The sequence below is a fragment of the Perognathus longimembris genome, chromosome 19 (genome assembly GCF_023159225.1).
Source record: "Perognathus longimembris pacificus isolate PPM17 chromosome 19, ASM2315922v1, whole genome shotgun sequence".
Lineage (NCBI taxonomy): Eukaryota > Metazoa > Chordata > Mammalia > Rodentia > Heteromyidae > Perognathus > Perognathus longimembris.
Genome location: NC_063179.1, coordinates 10,595,551 through 10,613,720, shown reverse-complemented (window position 1 = coordinate 10,613,720; position 18,170 = coordinate 10,595,551). Strand labels below are relative to the sequence as shown.

At 34.6% G+C, this 18,170-nt stretch overlaps 1 protein-coding gene across 1 annotated transcript in view; it reads left to right on the top strand.

Moving 5' to 3' along the window:
- Positions 1-18,170, top strand: part of Cdh18 (cadherin 18) — a 332,938-nt gene that overhangs the window by 155,472 nt on the left and 159,296 nt on the right. The window contains exon 3 of the mRNA XM_048368427.1: positions 15,529-15,823. Within this exon, the coding sequence (XP_048224384.1) occupies positions 15,529-15,823 (295 nt within the window). The remainder of the gene's footprint in view (positions 1-15,528; positions 15,824-18,170) is intronic.

Sequence of the window (18,170 nt, the reverse complement as noted above, 5' to 3'; positions counted from 1 at the left end):
ATTGTAGGCAGCATTTTTCCCTAATCTTATTTACCATAGTGCTTTTGTTTCTTTAATTCCTGTTCAGTGTTTACTTAATCTTAACTTATTTCACCCCACATAGATAAAATGTACATTAGAAAATGTTAAACTACAAATAGTTTTTCATAGAGATTATCGATTCGTTGTTTATTTAAGAATGAGCAATTACTACATGTTGCTGTATCCACAATGACAGTGGATTGGATTATCGATCACCTTCACAGAGAAGTTTAATGGTCCTGGTGTGTGTGTGTGTGTGTGTGTGTGTGTGTGTGTGTGTGTGTGTGTGTGTGTGCAGAAAGAGAGAGAGAGAGAGAGTTTGTGCATATGTATATGTATGAAAATGGATTTGGACTCAAGGCCTTCTGCCCTTTGCTCTCGATTGCTCAGTTGGCCCTCTAACACTTGCCAGGTCTCTAGCAAGGCTTCTGGTTGACTGTTTTGAAAAAAAAAAAAATTAGGAGCTTTGCTACAAAAGCTGGCTTTGAAATTTGATCTTCTTGAGCTCATCCTCTTGTGAAGTTAGCCTTAAAACTCTGAACTACCAGCACCTGGGATATGTTTATAAGTCTATTGTAAACTGTAATTCATATGAGTTAACACATGTATTTCCATCATTTCATAGATAACAGGAAATCTCAGCTTGTATGATATGAGAATTTATCAGATTTTTGGGTATTTCTAAATTATCGCATGTACTTGAAATTTAGGTACGTTCATAGATTAATTATCATAGGTCTTTAAAATTTATATTTTACGTAATTTTCCTCCATTTAAATAGATTTTACCCTTAAGAAAATATCATCTACGTATTTAAAACACAATTCTGCTTGAAAATTTTCCCAATGTGATCCAAATGCATGAAATTAAAATACATTAAGAGAAGTATTGAATAAAAACATGCAGATTTTGAATAAAGAACTTGTAAATAAAATGTTCCTACTCATCTTTATAATGAAAAAGAAATGTATACCCATGGAATTTTGTATATAAATGGTATCATATGAATCAGGCAAAAACAAGCAATTGAAAATTATAAGCATTTTAATTTTACTCATATATAAATAATATAAAAAGCAAAGTAGCTCTATATCTTATAAAGATCTCAAGACAGTCCTCAAATTATCTACTTAATACTTTCCTGTATTACAGCAAAGAGTGGGATCTTGTTAGTACTCGGTGTGGTAAGAGATAAGATTCATGGACACGATTAAGGCACAGCTCCCGAAGCCACAAACATATGAGATAACCAATTTAGAAAAAATATGAAGAGGCCTTAGAGGAAAACATTATGCTCTACTTGTCTTAAAATTCAAACTGAAATGTAATCCTCACTATGAGATTCTAATGTAGGAGAATGACCAAGAGCTGATTTGGTGAGTAGATTTCTTTCTCGGTGGATCCATTAATGCCTGGATGGATTACTGTATAAACGGATTATATTAAATGAGAGTTCTCCTGCGTTGTCTTGCTTCAACTAATGACATAATAATGTCTTATGCTATCATGGGCCAATACAGAGATTTCCCTGTGAAATGTCTATGTGAGATCTCTCACAAAGTATAGAATATTCATCTTAGACTTCCTAGTTTCTCAGAACCATGGAGAGAGGTGCTGTCTTGTCTGTGGAATAAAGTAAAACGAAAGGAAATCATTTAGATTAATACAATTAGAGAACAAAAATTGCTAAAATAGTCTGCCTGTATAAGGTGACTAACATTCCCTTAATATAAATGAAGCTATCCTTATTCTTAAGGTATTTCTGTGAATCGTAGGAACTTTGTTTGAACAAGCATGAGTTGAACTACTTTACTATGTGATGTAGTTATTCATAAAATCTGCTCATGATGTTTTTCTCATTTGATGCTTTCAAAGAAGAAAAAACAATTCTAACCTATCAATACAAAAACATATGAGTTTTATGCATATTGATTTATGTCATTCGTTATTTTATTCTGTCTGATTAAGTGTTTGTAGATTCTTAGCTTTTGTGGAATCCATTTTAGGGTGATTGTTTGACTTATCTAATTGTAAGTTACTAATATATGTTGGAATCTGAAGATGTACTCAGATTACAACACTTCCATTTTCATGTTCATTTTTCTACAGATAACATCCTTCCTTCATGTATAATGTGAGAGTTTAACTTCATGTATCATATAGGATTAATGTTTCTTTTCTTGGTACTGAAGATCAAACACAGGACATTGCACTTACAGGACAGGCACTTTGCCACTCAGCTACATACCAGCCCTAAGATTAACTTCTAACTGTGATAAATTGATGAGCAGAAAGCTCTCGTCACGATTTCCTTCTATTAGCAGAAACAAATGTATAGATGTTAGAGCAGCAAGGACCTTTGATTCAAATTCAGTTATGGTTTGAATATGAAAAATGATACAAATAAGATCCTGTGCCTCTCAGGCTCATGTATTGAATGCTTGGTCCCCAGGTAATAGAGCTATTTTGGGAAGTTTCTGGGGACTTTTAAGGAAATGAGGATGTGGGTCACTGAGGATGTGATTTTTAAGCTTACACTGCTCTCCTGCCTTTTCCTCTCTGTCTCCATAAGAAGATGCATTTGTAACCTGTCTTCTCAAAGCTACCATAATGGCGTCCCGCCTCTCTCCAGTCATCGCAGCGAGAATACCAGAACAGAGAATGGGAGGGCTGAAATCATAAGGTCTCATAACTCATCCCTCTTCTTTAAGTTGTTCATAATATAATTTGCAATGAAAAATCTGACTAATAGAAATGTATTTTACATCTGTGAAACAGATGTCATATTCAAAATTCTCATCCAACATCAACACAACAACAACAGAAACTATCCCCAAAGGCAGGAAAATATTTGTTGAATTTAAATATTTTCTTTCAACACATATTGAGGTATTATTAAAATATTTATCCTACACAAAGTAAATATGCAATCTCCATAAGCTTTCTTGATATAGTAATTAATGTCTCAAGTTACAGGATCATTTAAGATGATGTTTCTATGTGATGTTATACTAGAACTAAAAGACAAATTTAAGTCCTTAAGGATGAAGCGTGTGTTTGCATCCTTAAAACAGGAATTGTTATCATTCTCATTTGAAAATGAAGGAATTGATTACAATGCAGGTAAGGAAGGAATTTGTTGTAAATCACAGGATATGCAACTCGAAGCCCACTTGTATAAACATACAAATTCTGCTTGTAAAATTAGGAATAAGGGGCTGGGAGTATGGCCTAGTGGCAAGAGTGCTTGCCTCCTACACATGAAGCTTTCAATTCGATTCCCCAGCACCACATACATGGAAAATGGCCAGAGGGGGCGCTGTGGCTCAAGTGGCAGAGTGCTAGCCTTGAGCAAGAAGAGGCCAGGGACAGTGCTCAGGCCCTGAGTCCAAGGCCCAGGACTGGCCAAAAAACAAACAAACAAACAAAAAGTTAGGAATAAGTCATCATTTGGTGATTCTGTCTGCTCTACAGAAAAATACCCATATGGAAAAGGGAAGAGCAATTTGAGTTTCTACTTCTCAACATAACAACAGCACACACCGTAATACCTGGAAAGGATTTAGTCTTAATTCATTTTACAAAAAAATAAAAATAAATGTGTTCTGTTGCATTTCCCATAGTAACATGCTCCTTGTGCAACTAACATTTTAATTGAATGTATGTGTTCTTTACCTTTACAAGAGGCAGTTATAGAGCAGATTAACTGGGTTAAAAAAAAAGGTATGATAACTTTTCTGTTGCACTTGTTAACATAGAATGGATTATCCACAGCAAAGAAATGCAAGAAGTAACTATGAATTATGGATGTGAAAAAAACCTTACTTTTAACTGTAAAATAAAAGATTTTAACCATTCTTTCCCTCTTTGTTCCCACTGTGTTTTTTGTTTTCGCCCACAATTCTCTCTGGACTCACTTCATTATGAGTGTTTAATTAGTATTCTAACAATTCTAATATTGAAAAAGGAAAACAAATGGAATTTTAAAAATTGACATTCTTCATGTGACAGGTTATTTTTCGAAGTTTTAGTCTTAATTAAAAAATCTAGTCAAAATGTATTCCTTAGTAATTCTGACACCTAGATAGCACTTTTTGGCTACATAGAAATTTTCCTGCTGCCTCTATGATTTTTTTTTCTTTTATGATGAAACATATTTCTTTACTGTGTTTATGCATAATATACATTTCTGTTCTCCAAATTTTTGGAAAGATTACAATTTATTACTTTATATTGGTTGCAAGCAAAGAAAAAGCTTTATGTTGATTGGATTAACTCAAATAACAGATTTACTACAGTTTTTTTTTTCATGTTATTTAGACAGGCATTTCGGTCATGTCATTTGACTACTTTTTTTTAAAGTTTTTATTATAAAATGATGTACAGAGAGGTTACAGTTTCATACATTTACATTGGATACATTTCTTGTACTGTTTGTTACCTTGTCCCTCATACCTCCCTCCCCCCTCCCCCTTCCCCCGCCCCCTGCGGTTTTCAGTTCACTTATACCAAACAGTTTTGCAAGTATTGCTTTTGTTGTTGTTTCTCTTATTTTACCCTTTGTCTCTCAATTTTGGTATTCCCTTTGAATTTCCTAATTCTAATACCAGTACACACTGTTTCCCATACACTCAGATAAGATTACAGAGATAGTGTAGATACAATCACAAGAAGGTGATACACGAACATCATCAATAGTAGAAACTACAGATACACATGGGATGTTGAAAGTAGTTACAACTGTGATATAACAATTGTCTCCATAACATGGAGTTCATTTCACTTAGTATCGTCTTAACAAAATAGTATGATAGCAACTAGTCTTCCCCTGGTTTATGTTTAATTTTTTTCTTTATTGAGAAATACATTTCTTTACGTGGGTCATAAAATTTCCCCAAACCAAAATTTTATCCAAGCCAATTTAAAATGTGGCTTCAAAGTAACTATGTATGTTATTGACACTTTGGAATCATTATTTGAATCTGAATTTTGTGACAATAGAAAAAGATAAAGGTGAAGGAGACAAATTATAATAGAGCCCAAAGAAATATATGCTTCCAGTAAATTTGAAATTAAAAACAGTCAACACGCATCAGGCTGCAATTGTCTTCTGTTTGTTAAATAATCAAGAAAAGAACAAACTAGGGACACCGTAAATGATTTCCAAATTAAATATTATTCTTTCATTTCCTTTTCAAAAGACAAACCTAACACTTATTTAAATGTGAGGTGAAAGACAATATAGAGCATTGAATGACAGAAAAATATCAATTATTGGTAAAGTCAAAATGTAAAAATTACATGAAAATGAGAATTTGATTTGTAAAATAATAAGAAATATGCTACCATTGTACAGTCATTTCACTTTTTAATGAATATATGGGTATTTGTTTCACGCATTTAGACTTAAGACTTCAAACAACTAAATTAACACTTTCACAACATGAATAACAGGGAGGTGGAACTTGAGGTAATGGGGCGATATCATCAAGGGGAGGAAGGTAAATATAGGGTGGAGAATGCAGTCATAATAATCAGTGTTTATTTGTGAAAACAGAAATACAAAATTAGGGGAGGGGTGGGACTGGGAGAAACCGGAAGAATGATGAAAGGGGCAACATTGATCAAGAAATGTTGTATTTACAAGCTGACACTGAATTGAAACCCCTTACAACTTAAATGTGACGTTGATCAAGATATTCATAAATTGTATTCATAAACTGCTTTGTTAAATTGCAAGTCCTAGTCCTTCCATTTCCTTATGAATAGGGCAATGTCATTCTTTCTGATAGAGGCATAAAATTCCATTGTGTATATGTACCACATACATTTTCCTGATCCATTCGTCTACTGATGGGCATCTGGGTTGGTTCCAAATTCTAGCTATGACAAATTGTGCTGTGATGAACATTGTTTTGCTGGTGGCTTTAGTGTGTTCTTGCTTGTCATCTTTTGGGTAGATGCCCAAAAGTGGGGCTGCTGGGTCGCAGGGGAGCTCTATGTTTAACCTTCTGAGGACCCTCCAAACCACTTTCCAGAGGGATTGAACAAGTTTACATTCCCAACAGCAATGTAATAGGGTTCCCTTTTGGCCATATCCACTCCAGCATTTTTTATTGTTAGTTTTCCTGATAATGGACATTCTTACCAGTGTGATCTAATTCTACTGGACAGACTTTGTATGATGTTTTTGCATTAAGATATTGAAATTCACATGTCTTTAATTTCAATCTGATTCTTTTCCAGGATTTCTGTATCTTTCTGGAATTCCAATCGCATGATTTGCAATTAAATTGCTTCATTTATTTCATATTTGTATTCCCTTTCAGTTTTTTTCAGCTCTTGTTTGTTTCTTCCATTAATTCACCTCAACTTTTTATACATGTCTTTGTATAGTTCATTCATCCCTCTTGTGATAACATCTTTTGAATTATTTATCTAAAATTCCATCCTGTTAAATATCCACAGTAACTCTTACAGCAGAATTGCTCATCTTTTGAGATGTAGTATTTCATATGTAGAGATATGTCTCATATATATATATACATATTTTATATATATGTTTGTGTGTGTGTGTGTTTCTTCACTGTGTTGATGTTGGGGGTGTTAATCACTTGTGGTTGTGGAATTGAAGTTCCTTTGAGTTTAGGTAGGACTCTGCAGTGAGCTGGATGCATGCTGCAGTTTGCCCTTTCTGGAATGAATCCAAATTTCGTTGTGTTTTGAGTGCATCAAGCACCATTCCTATAAAGGATAATTAACTTTTTCTTTTTAATCTTCTTTTTTATATGTTGGTGATATGTATAGGCTGGGGACAGGACTGGTCACATCACATCCATTTCTGTTCTGCTTTCACCATAGAAGTATTCGAAAATTCACTGTAAGCTACTATTGATTGCAAATAAACTTCTGTCTATTAACCAGGCAGGTTCTGAACTGCCAAACAGAGTAGGACCATCACAGTCAGGCTGCTGACCACTGGACCCTGACAGTGCTCTGCATGGTCCCACTTTGTGTCCTCAGTTTACCTAAGTCACACACCCATGCACTTGATGTCCACTTTGAGTTGGAGTCTTCCATCAGAATGATGTTAGCATGTGCCTCAGATCTGCCTATATTCAAATTGTAAGGAACAGATCCCTCAGTCTTTGGACCTGCATGGATCCCAGCAAGTTTAAATCAGATAAAATGCTTAATAACTCTAGAAGCTGTTGTAGAGATTTCTCTCTACCTGTGCAGGTTCGGTTCTGGCTCTAGGAGTCCCCACTGTGAGCATTAAGCTTTGAGTCTCTGTAAGATTCTTTGACCTATTGGCTGTGTGCAGTTGATTCATACTTAAATCCCTGGATAAATCTCAGTCTTAGGTCCTGTCTGACTGAAGAACTAAAGGGACGTGAACTCTGTTAGCTCCTGTATATTGTGCCTTCCTTCTATCAACAGATTCTGGTGATTCATTCTCCAGGTCTCACTGTGAGGTTCACTTGCAATGCAAAGCATCTTCTGATCTACGTCTATCACTTGCAAGGTTCTTCACCCGACTGCAGCAGTTACAGACATGTGATACACAATGCCCTGGTGTGCAAACGACTCAACCTCAGTGTCAACCAGGCTTCAGGCTACTTGTAAAATCTCATATGACTTGATCTGAGTATCTCAGTTTCAAACAGGAAGGACACCCCTCAAGTGACACCTTCCTGTCTCTCTCTAAGATAGAGTGAAGTGTTATCTGGTCTCTTTCATGTCTATCCTGGTAGAAGAGCTATTGACTCAGAAAATCCTTACACAGAGGTGTGTGTGTGTGTGTGTGTGTGTGTGTGTTACTGTTGTTTAATTTTGTTTGCTTGTTTGTTGTTTTATTGTGCTGATCCTGGGGCTTAAACTCAGGGCCTAGGTGCTGTCCTTCAGCATTTTGTGTTCAAGTCTATGTCTCTACAACTTGAGTTATAGCTTCATTTTGCTTTGGGGTAGTTAATTCTAAATTAGAGTCTCATGGACTTTCCTGCCCAGGCTTTTTTCAAATTGCAGTTCTCAGATCTGTACATCCTAGGTATCTCTGATTAAAGCAGTGAGTCACTGTTTCCAGTATTGAGCATCATTGGAGGTCCGGTTTTGACCCACAACTAGTTTGGTCATTTTGTTTCAGGTGACTAGTTGACCTTGGATAGAGGCTTTGGCTTCCTTTCTCCCCAGTAGAGACAGTTCTGGAGCTTCAACTTATTTTCTGATCATTTTTTAATGTATTTTTGTTTTGTCACACTTATCAGCTCTCCTGTTTCTTTTTTGTGGTTCCTGTGTTCTTCCTCACTTCTCTTTCAAATTGAGTCATGCCTTCATTTCTCTCTTCCCTTACAAGTTCTGAGAAGAAAGGCTCCATGCTCCTGTCTTGCCTAGCCCTCTTTACCATCCGTATCTTTAAGTGTACAATTCATTACTGTCCCTGTATTTAAAAGTATACACAGTATGAGGGACAAGGTAACAAACAGTACAAGAAATGTATCCAATGCCTAATGTATGAAACTGTAACCTCTCTGTACATCAGTTTGATAATAAATATTTGAAAAAATAAAATAAAAAATAAAAGTATACACAAAAATAACTGTACATCCTGAAAGTGAAATCTTATTCTCATTACCAGTTAATCCACATTTTTTTTCTTCTTTCAAACTCTTCCAAATTTGTTTTGTGTGAGTTATGTTTTCATTTCCCTGGTTACTTAGTTGCAGTTAGAGTTTCTGGCACACACGATAAATGTATGCATAACATTTTGGAGAATTTCCAAATATTTTTCAAAATGGCTATACCATGTTGCAACTCCATCTGTATCATACAATATTCCAATTTCTTCACACCCTTGCCAACACTTGTTTGTCTTCTCTATTTGATATTTTAGTTCTCCTAGTGGGTGTAAAGTAGTATTACTTGCAGCTCTAGTTGACACCTCAATAGTGACTAAGGATGTTGATTATCATGTCTTGTCTTGCTGGTTATTGCTCTCTCTCCCTCCCCTGCCCTCTTTAAAAATTGTATTTAAATTCTGCATCTTTTCATTTATGCATTTTATTTGTTAATGATTTGTGTTCGAGTTTACATCATCATTAATTATCTAAAAAAGATTTTACTTACACGGTGACATGCTTTTGTCATGTTAGTGATCTTTGACACACAAACCTTTTTCTTACTGTTGCAAGTATTTTTTTAATGCATAATGTAAAATGTTTTAATGTGAGTTACTTCCACTTTCTTATATGGTTTGACTTGAAGCAAAAATGTACTTAATGCTTAAAATTCATCTTTACTTGTTTTATCTTGTAAATTTTCAGCAATTTGGTCAATTTTTCTCTCAGTTACATTTCTATTTTTAGTGCTACATAGATCCTGAAAGTTTCATTTGCATTATTTAAAATAGTAATTATTTTCCTCATTGCCTTAACTGTCAGGTTTTTCTACATTTCCATTGTATATAATGAGTTATAGTGAGTGATACTTACCTGAAATTGGTGTACAGTTTAATACTCTGAGAAGATTTTAACAGCAGTCAAAGCATTAACTTATCAGCTAGACTTGGATGACAGGTAAAATAATGTGGATTCGTTCTGATAAGAATAGATACTCCAGTATCTTATTGTATGTAGCTTACCTCAGTTTCAATTGATTGTGATCATTATTTGAGGCTTCCCAACAAATAATTGTGGAAATCTCAACCATTGCCTTCATTCTGCAGTCGTCAACTATGTAGCCCATCAGAGAGGCGCATTCAAAATCCTGCTGATGGAGATGAAATAGTAACACCTTTGATCGTCAGAGCATTATAGAGCTTTGGATCTTGTACAATAACATCCCAACTTTTGGATTCACAAATGTGTTGCTTGCAGAGCTTTTATCTTTTATTTCTCCTTTACTAGCTTTTAACTAAACGAGAGTTAAAAGTTCAATATTAATATTCATTAAAATAATTGTGCATTCTGACATTTCTAAATGAATTCTTTATTTTTCTCATCAAATTTCATAAAATTTAATTTTCATTGAAGGTCATAATTTTCATGGTTGAATGTAGTATTTTATTAATATCTTAAACAATTATTATGTTAGTAATATATATTTAAAATTATGAGTCTGCCACTATCTCCTTAATCTATGATAATTATCAAAGGGAATAAAAGATATTCAAAGAAAGGAATTGCACATCAGACTGAAAGCTGTAAATTTATAGGTCATTATAATAATGTGGTCTACGGTGAATAAATAGTTTTTTAACAAGAACTCATGTGAGTCAGATTTGTAAATGAAACACATCAACACTTAAATAAAGGCAATTCATTAAGGCAATGCCACAACAGTGTCCATTCTGTTTTACTTGAGTGATATTTCAGATATTTTCCTTTCTCACCATGTGTGCTTCCTATGTCCTATAAGTTGAAGTTAATCAGAACCACTTTATTATATAAGCAAATGTACAAAGATCATGTTGTCTTTCAGTAAAATATTATGACATCTCATATTATGGGCTTTAACGTAATTTGCAAAAATTCAAAACTCCAAAAATTTGTGCTAAACCCTGTTGATGATCTTTCTTGACATTTCTAACTTGTGACTTCCTAATACTTTCCTCTACTTTATGGTAAAAATTCAGTCACATTTCTTAAATAATTCAGTAACTAGCTGTACTTACAGCATAGCATTTTACTAGTTACAAACTCAGTTCTATGTCCATTTACAAAATATCCACTTCCTGGGGCTGGAAATTTGGCTTAGTGGTAGAGTGCTCGCCTTGTATACATGAAGCCCTGGGTTCAATCCCGCAGCACCACATACACAGAAAAAGCCAGAGTGGCACCATGGCTCAATTGGCAATTTTTAGCTTTGAGCAAAAAGAAGTCAGGGACTGTGCCCAGGTCCTGAGTTGCAGGCCCCGGGCCTGGCAAAAATAAAAATAAATAAATAAACAAACAAAAATAAATACACTTCTTAAATCTCTTTTGTGTTGTATCTTATTGATGCCTCCATTGAAAGAGCAATGGTTTCTTTCTGATTGTTTATATGTATGTTAAAACTCATGGTTTCTATCAAAGAGCATTTTGGGTATCTTTCAAGTTTTCTATTGTTATTCTTTCCATTACCCTTCCTTCCTTCCTTCCTTCCTTCCTTCCTTCCTTCCTTCCTTCCTTCCTTCCTTCCTTCCTTCCTTCCTTCCTTCCTTTCCTTTCCTTCCCTCCCTCCCTCCCTCCCTCCCTCCCTCCCTCCCTCCCTCCCTCCCTCCCTCCCTCCCTCCCTCCCTTCCTTCCTTCCTTCCTTCCTTCCTTTCATTTCTCCCTTCCTTCCTTTTGTTGTTCTAAACCATTATTCATAGTGAAACTTCTATACTCCTCTAGGAGTGTATGTAGTGAAACAACTGAATACTTGAGAAAGAATGTAGCAAAAAAGATAAATTCTGAGAGTGTATCATTTTGATCCCTCAGAAAATATTTTAATCACACAAACTATTGGTTAGTTGACTAAACTTTATTTCTGTTACTTGGAAACTGCTTTTTAAAATTTACCCAATTTGGTTGAAATATTAAATAAACAGTAAGTGATAAATTCTTTTTCCCCCAATGGTAGCAGATGTGGAGTTTTTATGCATACCCTTGCACAAGCCAGCCAAGTATTCTGCTGCTGAATTACATCCCAAAGAGCTCATTAATAAATGAACTAATTTTGTTAATTACACACTCAGACTATTGTAAACAGTTGGTAAAATAATCTAACATATGTATGATATTTTGCTCTTATCGTATTTATCACATAAAATTTTATAAATCTGAATAATTTCAACATATCCATAGCTTCCAACAATTGTTTTTAATTTTTTATTGTCAAGGTGATGTACAGTGAGGTTGCAAATACATACATAAGTTTATAAGTATATTTCTTGTCAAACTTGTTACCTCCTCCCTCATTTTTCTCCCACCTTCCCTCCTCCCCATCTCCCCGGCCAACCCCCACCCTTGAGTTGTACAGTTGGTTTAAAACACATTGTCTTATAAGTATTGCTGCTGCATTGGTTCACCCTTTACCCTTTGCCACACCATTTCAAGGTCTCCCTTTCCTTCTCTAATTCAGATGAACATATATAAAATACACAGGGTACCACCATCAAATACAGTGACACCAGGGGTTACACAATGAAATTCTATGCTTCTATCAGAAAGAGTGACATTGCCGCATTCTTAGGAAAATCCTAACAGATGACCTGTTAGGATAATCCTAACAGATGATCACAGTAGCTCAATAGCTATGTATATATATATGATCACATAAGATGATACTAAGTGAAATAAACTTCCACCAGTTTTATTCTGAGGAATTTATTAATTATAAAAATGCTATAAATGTAGAATAAAATTTATATATTAAATTTGAAGTCTTAAAATTACTAGTAATTTTGTTTTAATATTTGATTTTGAGTATATAACACATCAATACACAGTCAAATTTTTGCATGGATGATTTAGCTTGAAAAGTTTAGTATTTCTTACACCTCTTTCTGTTACTATGAAACTATTCTTCTTTAATATAACATGGACATTGAATCCAAAACTCAGTAACATCATGCTAATTTCATTAAATCATGTTAGTATTTCCATACATATGTTTTAAATTTTCAAAGTATTTTCAAAATATCTTTCCAAAATTGCTGGCTATATTGTTTAAGTTATTTCCCTAAATATCAATCTAGACTTCGTAGCATATAATTATAACTCAATGAACTAAAATCGTGAGGAAGAATTGTGAGGGTCAGACATGTTAATCTGTGTTTATAAACAAAATACAAAAATAAAAAGAATTGAGTGCATGAAACAAGTGGTAGCATACTTGCCTAGTATGTGAAAAGCCCGTGTTCAATGCAAACAATGAAAAAAAGATTAATGTAATGATAGCTATAATTATTAATATGGGTTTATAATTTGCATGTACACTTTCACACACTATTTTTAAAGCTACCTTATATCTCTGATTACTAAAAAGACTTCAAGGAAAGTTTATAAAACATTTATGTAGGGGCTGGGGATATAGCCTAGTGGCAAGAGTGCCTGCCTCGGTATACCCGAGGCCCTAGGTTCGATTCCCCAGCACCACATATACAGAAAACGGCAAGAAGCGGCGCTGTGGCTCAAGTGGCAGAGTGCTAGCCTTGAGCAGGAAGAAGCCAGGGACAGTGCTTAGGCCCTGAGTCCAAGGCCCAGGACTGGCCAAAAAAAAAAAAAAACAAACAACATTTATGTAGCACATATTTTACTTTGCTCTGCTTTACTTGATGTAAAGTTAGGGAAGGTGAAAAAGGTTGTTCTGTCAACAATTTGTAGGACTGCTTCACAAATGATAAATTTGTTAGGAGCCTCCCTAGGCTCCATTCAATTTACTCCACACTTGCTTATTCCTCATTTTAGCAGTTAGTGCACTAATAAAGTGTGGATATTTGGAAGTTAAATTGTCCATTTGTGCTGATATATTTTTCACACTTTTATGCAAGATCTAAACAAATATTTTAAATGATTTTATAAATTGGATCTATTAAGGATTTTCATGAGAATTTTCTCTACAATAGGACATATTGTTTTCAAGAAGAAATTCAAATTATCCATAATATATCATCTATTATTCTTCTGTTGTTATTATTTTCCCTGAAAAAAGTCCTCTTGTTTGAACTTTTTTGTTCTCTCTTTTATCTGTTCAACTGTCTTCTAAGAGAGCAGACACTTTAAAATGAACCTTGAAATTTTCACTTTACCGTGACAAAAAAAGGAACTGAAGTGCCATGTGAATGAGGTTATATGTTTTCAATGTTTTCAGGGTCAGAATTGAGCAAAAGGTGAGTAACTGAGGTTATGTGACCAAAAGATTTCATTTGAAAGGTAACTGTTCATTCCCTTGGGAGAGACCATTCAACTATATATTTGTGATTTGGGGAAATGTTGCTTCTGTTCCCAGCTAGTAGTACAGTACCAGCCTTCCTGGAATTATTTCATTCAGTTGTAATATTGTAATGTAGAACTTAAGTATGAATTCCAGGCAATTTAAAATCAAGCAAAATGGAAGTGCTGCTGTGGTTCACATAGTAGAGTGGTAGCCTTGAGTTGAAGAGCTCAGGGACAATGCCGAGGCCCAGAGTTCAAGTCTCATGACTGACCAAGAAAAAGCACCCAAAAGTAGTGACATAATGTAAACATGATAGCTGTGTTTCTCATATAAAACCTTTACTGATTATTTTTAAATAGTAAGAAAATTTGGATATTTTAATGTTGTGATTTGATTACTCTATCTCAAGTATATGCTAACAAAATTAAGTACTAATTTTAATGAAGTATTAACTAAAATTCATATTTGCTTATCTATCCAGTTAATTACATTTGAAGTTAAATTTCACATGTGTGAAACACGAAGTCACATCAATATATTTAGTATTTAATTCTACACAGATATAGTAATGCTTATTTTTCAAATCATGACATTAATATCACTTTGGCAAATGTGTATACTAAGCGGAATTTTAGTAACTGATTTGAGTCTCTATTTGTCCTACCATATTGTAATCCTAGATAGAGGATGAAATAGAAAGCAAATTAAAACACTGCATTATATTCACAAGCGTGAAAGACAACAGCTATATAGGTAGAATTTCTAGCTCTACCTTTGCATTTAGTGAACCAGAATTGGGAAACATCCAACCTAGCCATATAAGGCTTAGAAATTATTTGGTACATTATTGCAAACACCCATAGGCTTCTCTGGTATTTCCTGTTGGTTGCCGAAGGTCTTCCACCTGGATGAGTAACTTTTATGGCCCATAAATTGTAATATAGTTATCCAAATGTCCTTTCGCAGGAAAAAGGTTTCTCACCCTGAATTAGAACAAGTCTTATTTTCGTTCTTTTAATAAACATTATTTATTAAGTTAAAGTAATATTTGAATCTCAAACTTTGATATTTATATTAGTAAACAGAAGAAAATTATGATAAAATATATATAAAATATGCAAGATACACTGAATAGGAGAAAACCATTATGGGAATTATTGTTCAATCCAGGTAGACTTAGGAAAGGAACAGAAAGGTACAAGGCCTATGTGTATCTGCGCATACAAAATAATATTTATTGTAATGAACTTCAGGAAATGGACACAGTAGGTGTTTTTTTCCTATTTTACTGTTTTCATTTTCTTTTTCTTCTCTTGGTTCATTTAGATGTCTTTGGGAGTGAAAGGTGGGAGGCACAGAAATGGAGGAATGAAAGATGAATGGGGTGCGGCAATGGTATTCATTGGACAAGAGAGTGAGGGATGTGGTGACATTGTCCAAAAAGAAATGTACTATTTACCTGACTCATGTAACTATAACTCTTGCACACATTCCCTTTGTAATCACAGTAAAAAAGTTAAAAACAAATTCCAGGCAGAGAATTTTCAGGGAACAGGATCTGAAGTTGTAGTACAATTGCATGCTGAATTAATTCCTGCATGTATTTTACAGCTGCACTCCAATTCTGACAAAGGCGATGGGTCTGTCAAGTACATCCTCACAGGGGAAGGTGCGGGGACCATATTTATCATCGATGACACCACGGGTGACATCCACTCTACCAAAAGCCTGGACAGAGAACAGAAGACCCACTATGTGCTTCATGCCCAGGCTATCGACAGAAGGACAAACAAGCCTCTCGAGCCTGAGTCAGAATTCATCATCAAGGTTCAAGACATCAATGACAATGCTCCAAAGTTCACAGATGGGCCATATATCGTTACAGTGCCTGAAATGTCAGATATGGGTAAGCAAAGTTATTTTGTACTTGTGATGTTATCATGTTCTGGAGAATCCAAAATTCATATATAGAAAGCGAGTTTTTAATTAAGTGTGTATACAGAAAATGGGAAATTTTCTGATTTTTTTCAATGTTTTTTAATGCATAAAGTAGTCCTCACAATTGCATGTGCTACAATATTCAGTATAGCTAATGCTGGAATGTGTAAATCTGAACAAGGATATAGTCTCAAGGAAAATTACAAATTAGATACCACCTGTAATTGTTGCTTAATAAATATATGATTGATGTACAATGTTTATATTTAATAATTATGTTTAAAATAACAACATATCCAATGAGACCTTTTGCCCAGAAGAGAGACTAAATAATGTTGATTTTCTACATAATATTTTCCACTTAATACTCATGATTAAATTATAATAACATCATCAGAAATGGATGTCAAATTAATCAATTAAAAATTTCATATACTACTAAGAATTAACACTATTTCCAAATATTCAACAACCCTGGTAAGTGCTTCAGTCAATTTTTAAAATATGCACAATGAAATAATATACTGAGTCACTTTCTGAATCTCCAAATCAAGAGAGCAGCCAAGAAGAAATACATTGATGTTGTCTGGCTGCAAAGGCAGCCTTGCATCTCTTGAGTGAGGATCCAGGGTTCAAGGTCTCCTGGTGACTTGTGGATTTATCCACCACTTGCTGATTTTTGTCATCTAGCTATTTTATCTTATAACATCAATTAAATCCCTGTAAGTAATTAAAACTAAAGTCAAGCTAACATATGATTTTTTAAAGCTATCTGTGAGATTTTAAGCCCAGAGTCATAACCACAGAGAATTTGTATACAAATTCTACTTAATGTATATTATCATAATATTCAAATTATTCTGGATTTGCATATTAACATGAAGGATTTTTTAATGAAAGATAAGAACTTCTTACCTCACCTGCTTTAGCACTCTAGCTTATTGTAGCTCTCTTGAGAGAGCTAAATAGTTCTTGCAGCTGTTGGAGTAAGGAGTAAAGAAGGAAGAATAAGCTCTTGGCAGAGTCTTGGGGGAGATGGCAACTACTCAACTCTCCCTCTGGATCAAAATAGATAGAACATGGAAACCAGCCTCAGCAATTTTGGGCAGAGGTCCAGAATAGCATTCATGCTTATTATTTTCCAAAAATAATTGTGAGAAAAAATATGATCAGCACAATGATGTTAGCATAACAGCTGTTTATGTGCAAACAAAAAAACCAAATAAACCAAAACAAACCAACAAACAGAATTCACAGTGCTCCATCAAGGGACTCACAATCTCTTGGCCAATCCTTTTCTACCTGATGAAGACGAGACACTTTATGAAATAACAATTTCTAAGATTGATCCTGATAGGTTACTTCTAGGAGTTGGATGAATATCAATGTGTGTATTTTCTGGTCCCAGGACTTGAATTCTCAAGCTGAGCACTGTTCCATAGCTTTTGCCCTCAAGGTTGATGTTCTTCCTTGCAGCCAAAGTTCCATTCGAGACCTTTTAGCGGGGGGATTGGAGATGAGAGTCTCATGGACTTTCCTGCTCCAGCTTTCTTTGAACCTCAAGTCTCAGATTTTGGCTTCCTGAAGAGGTAGTGTTGCTTACATGAGCTACCAGAACCTGGCAAAATTTTTGTTTACAGAAAAGTAGAGCAGTACTTTTGGTAATGTAGAGTCATGAAAATTCACATTTTCAAAACACGTTCTGATCAATTTTGTAGCTTTCATTTAGAAGACAATGCCTTGGATAATTGAAGGAAATTCAAGTGGATGAATATTTTACAAATGTATGTTAATTTATGTAAATGAATTAACATAGCTGTGTAGATTCATTTCAGATAAATTGTAATTTTGTAGCAAATTAAATGGAGTGAAATATTTGAAAAGAGTAATCTTATAGTATTATAGAGAACAATGGTAGCCTGGTTACATCCATAAGAGACACATACATTTTATTGCTTCAAATCTAGGACTCTACATCTTCTTATTCTACGACATGAAATACTTTTTCATACCAGCTCTGATGATTATTTTTAATCCATTTTATTGCCTATTATAACTAAGACCTAAGTCTGGGTATCACAGAAAGAGAAGAGTTTAGAGCCTTTGCTGTTGAAAGTGCAAGATCAACATGGCACCAATCTCTATAGCCTCTAGTGAGGGCACCATGGTGGATGCCACCAAATTAAAGAGATCTCAGAGATTCAGGAGCCGGCTTCACCTTCCTGTAGCAACTCTGTTTCCAGAGAACTGACCAAGATCCCACTAGAGCCACAAGAATGCCTTTGAGAGTGGTTTCTCCATTGACTTACCCCTGG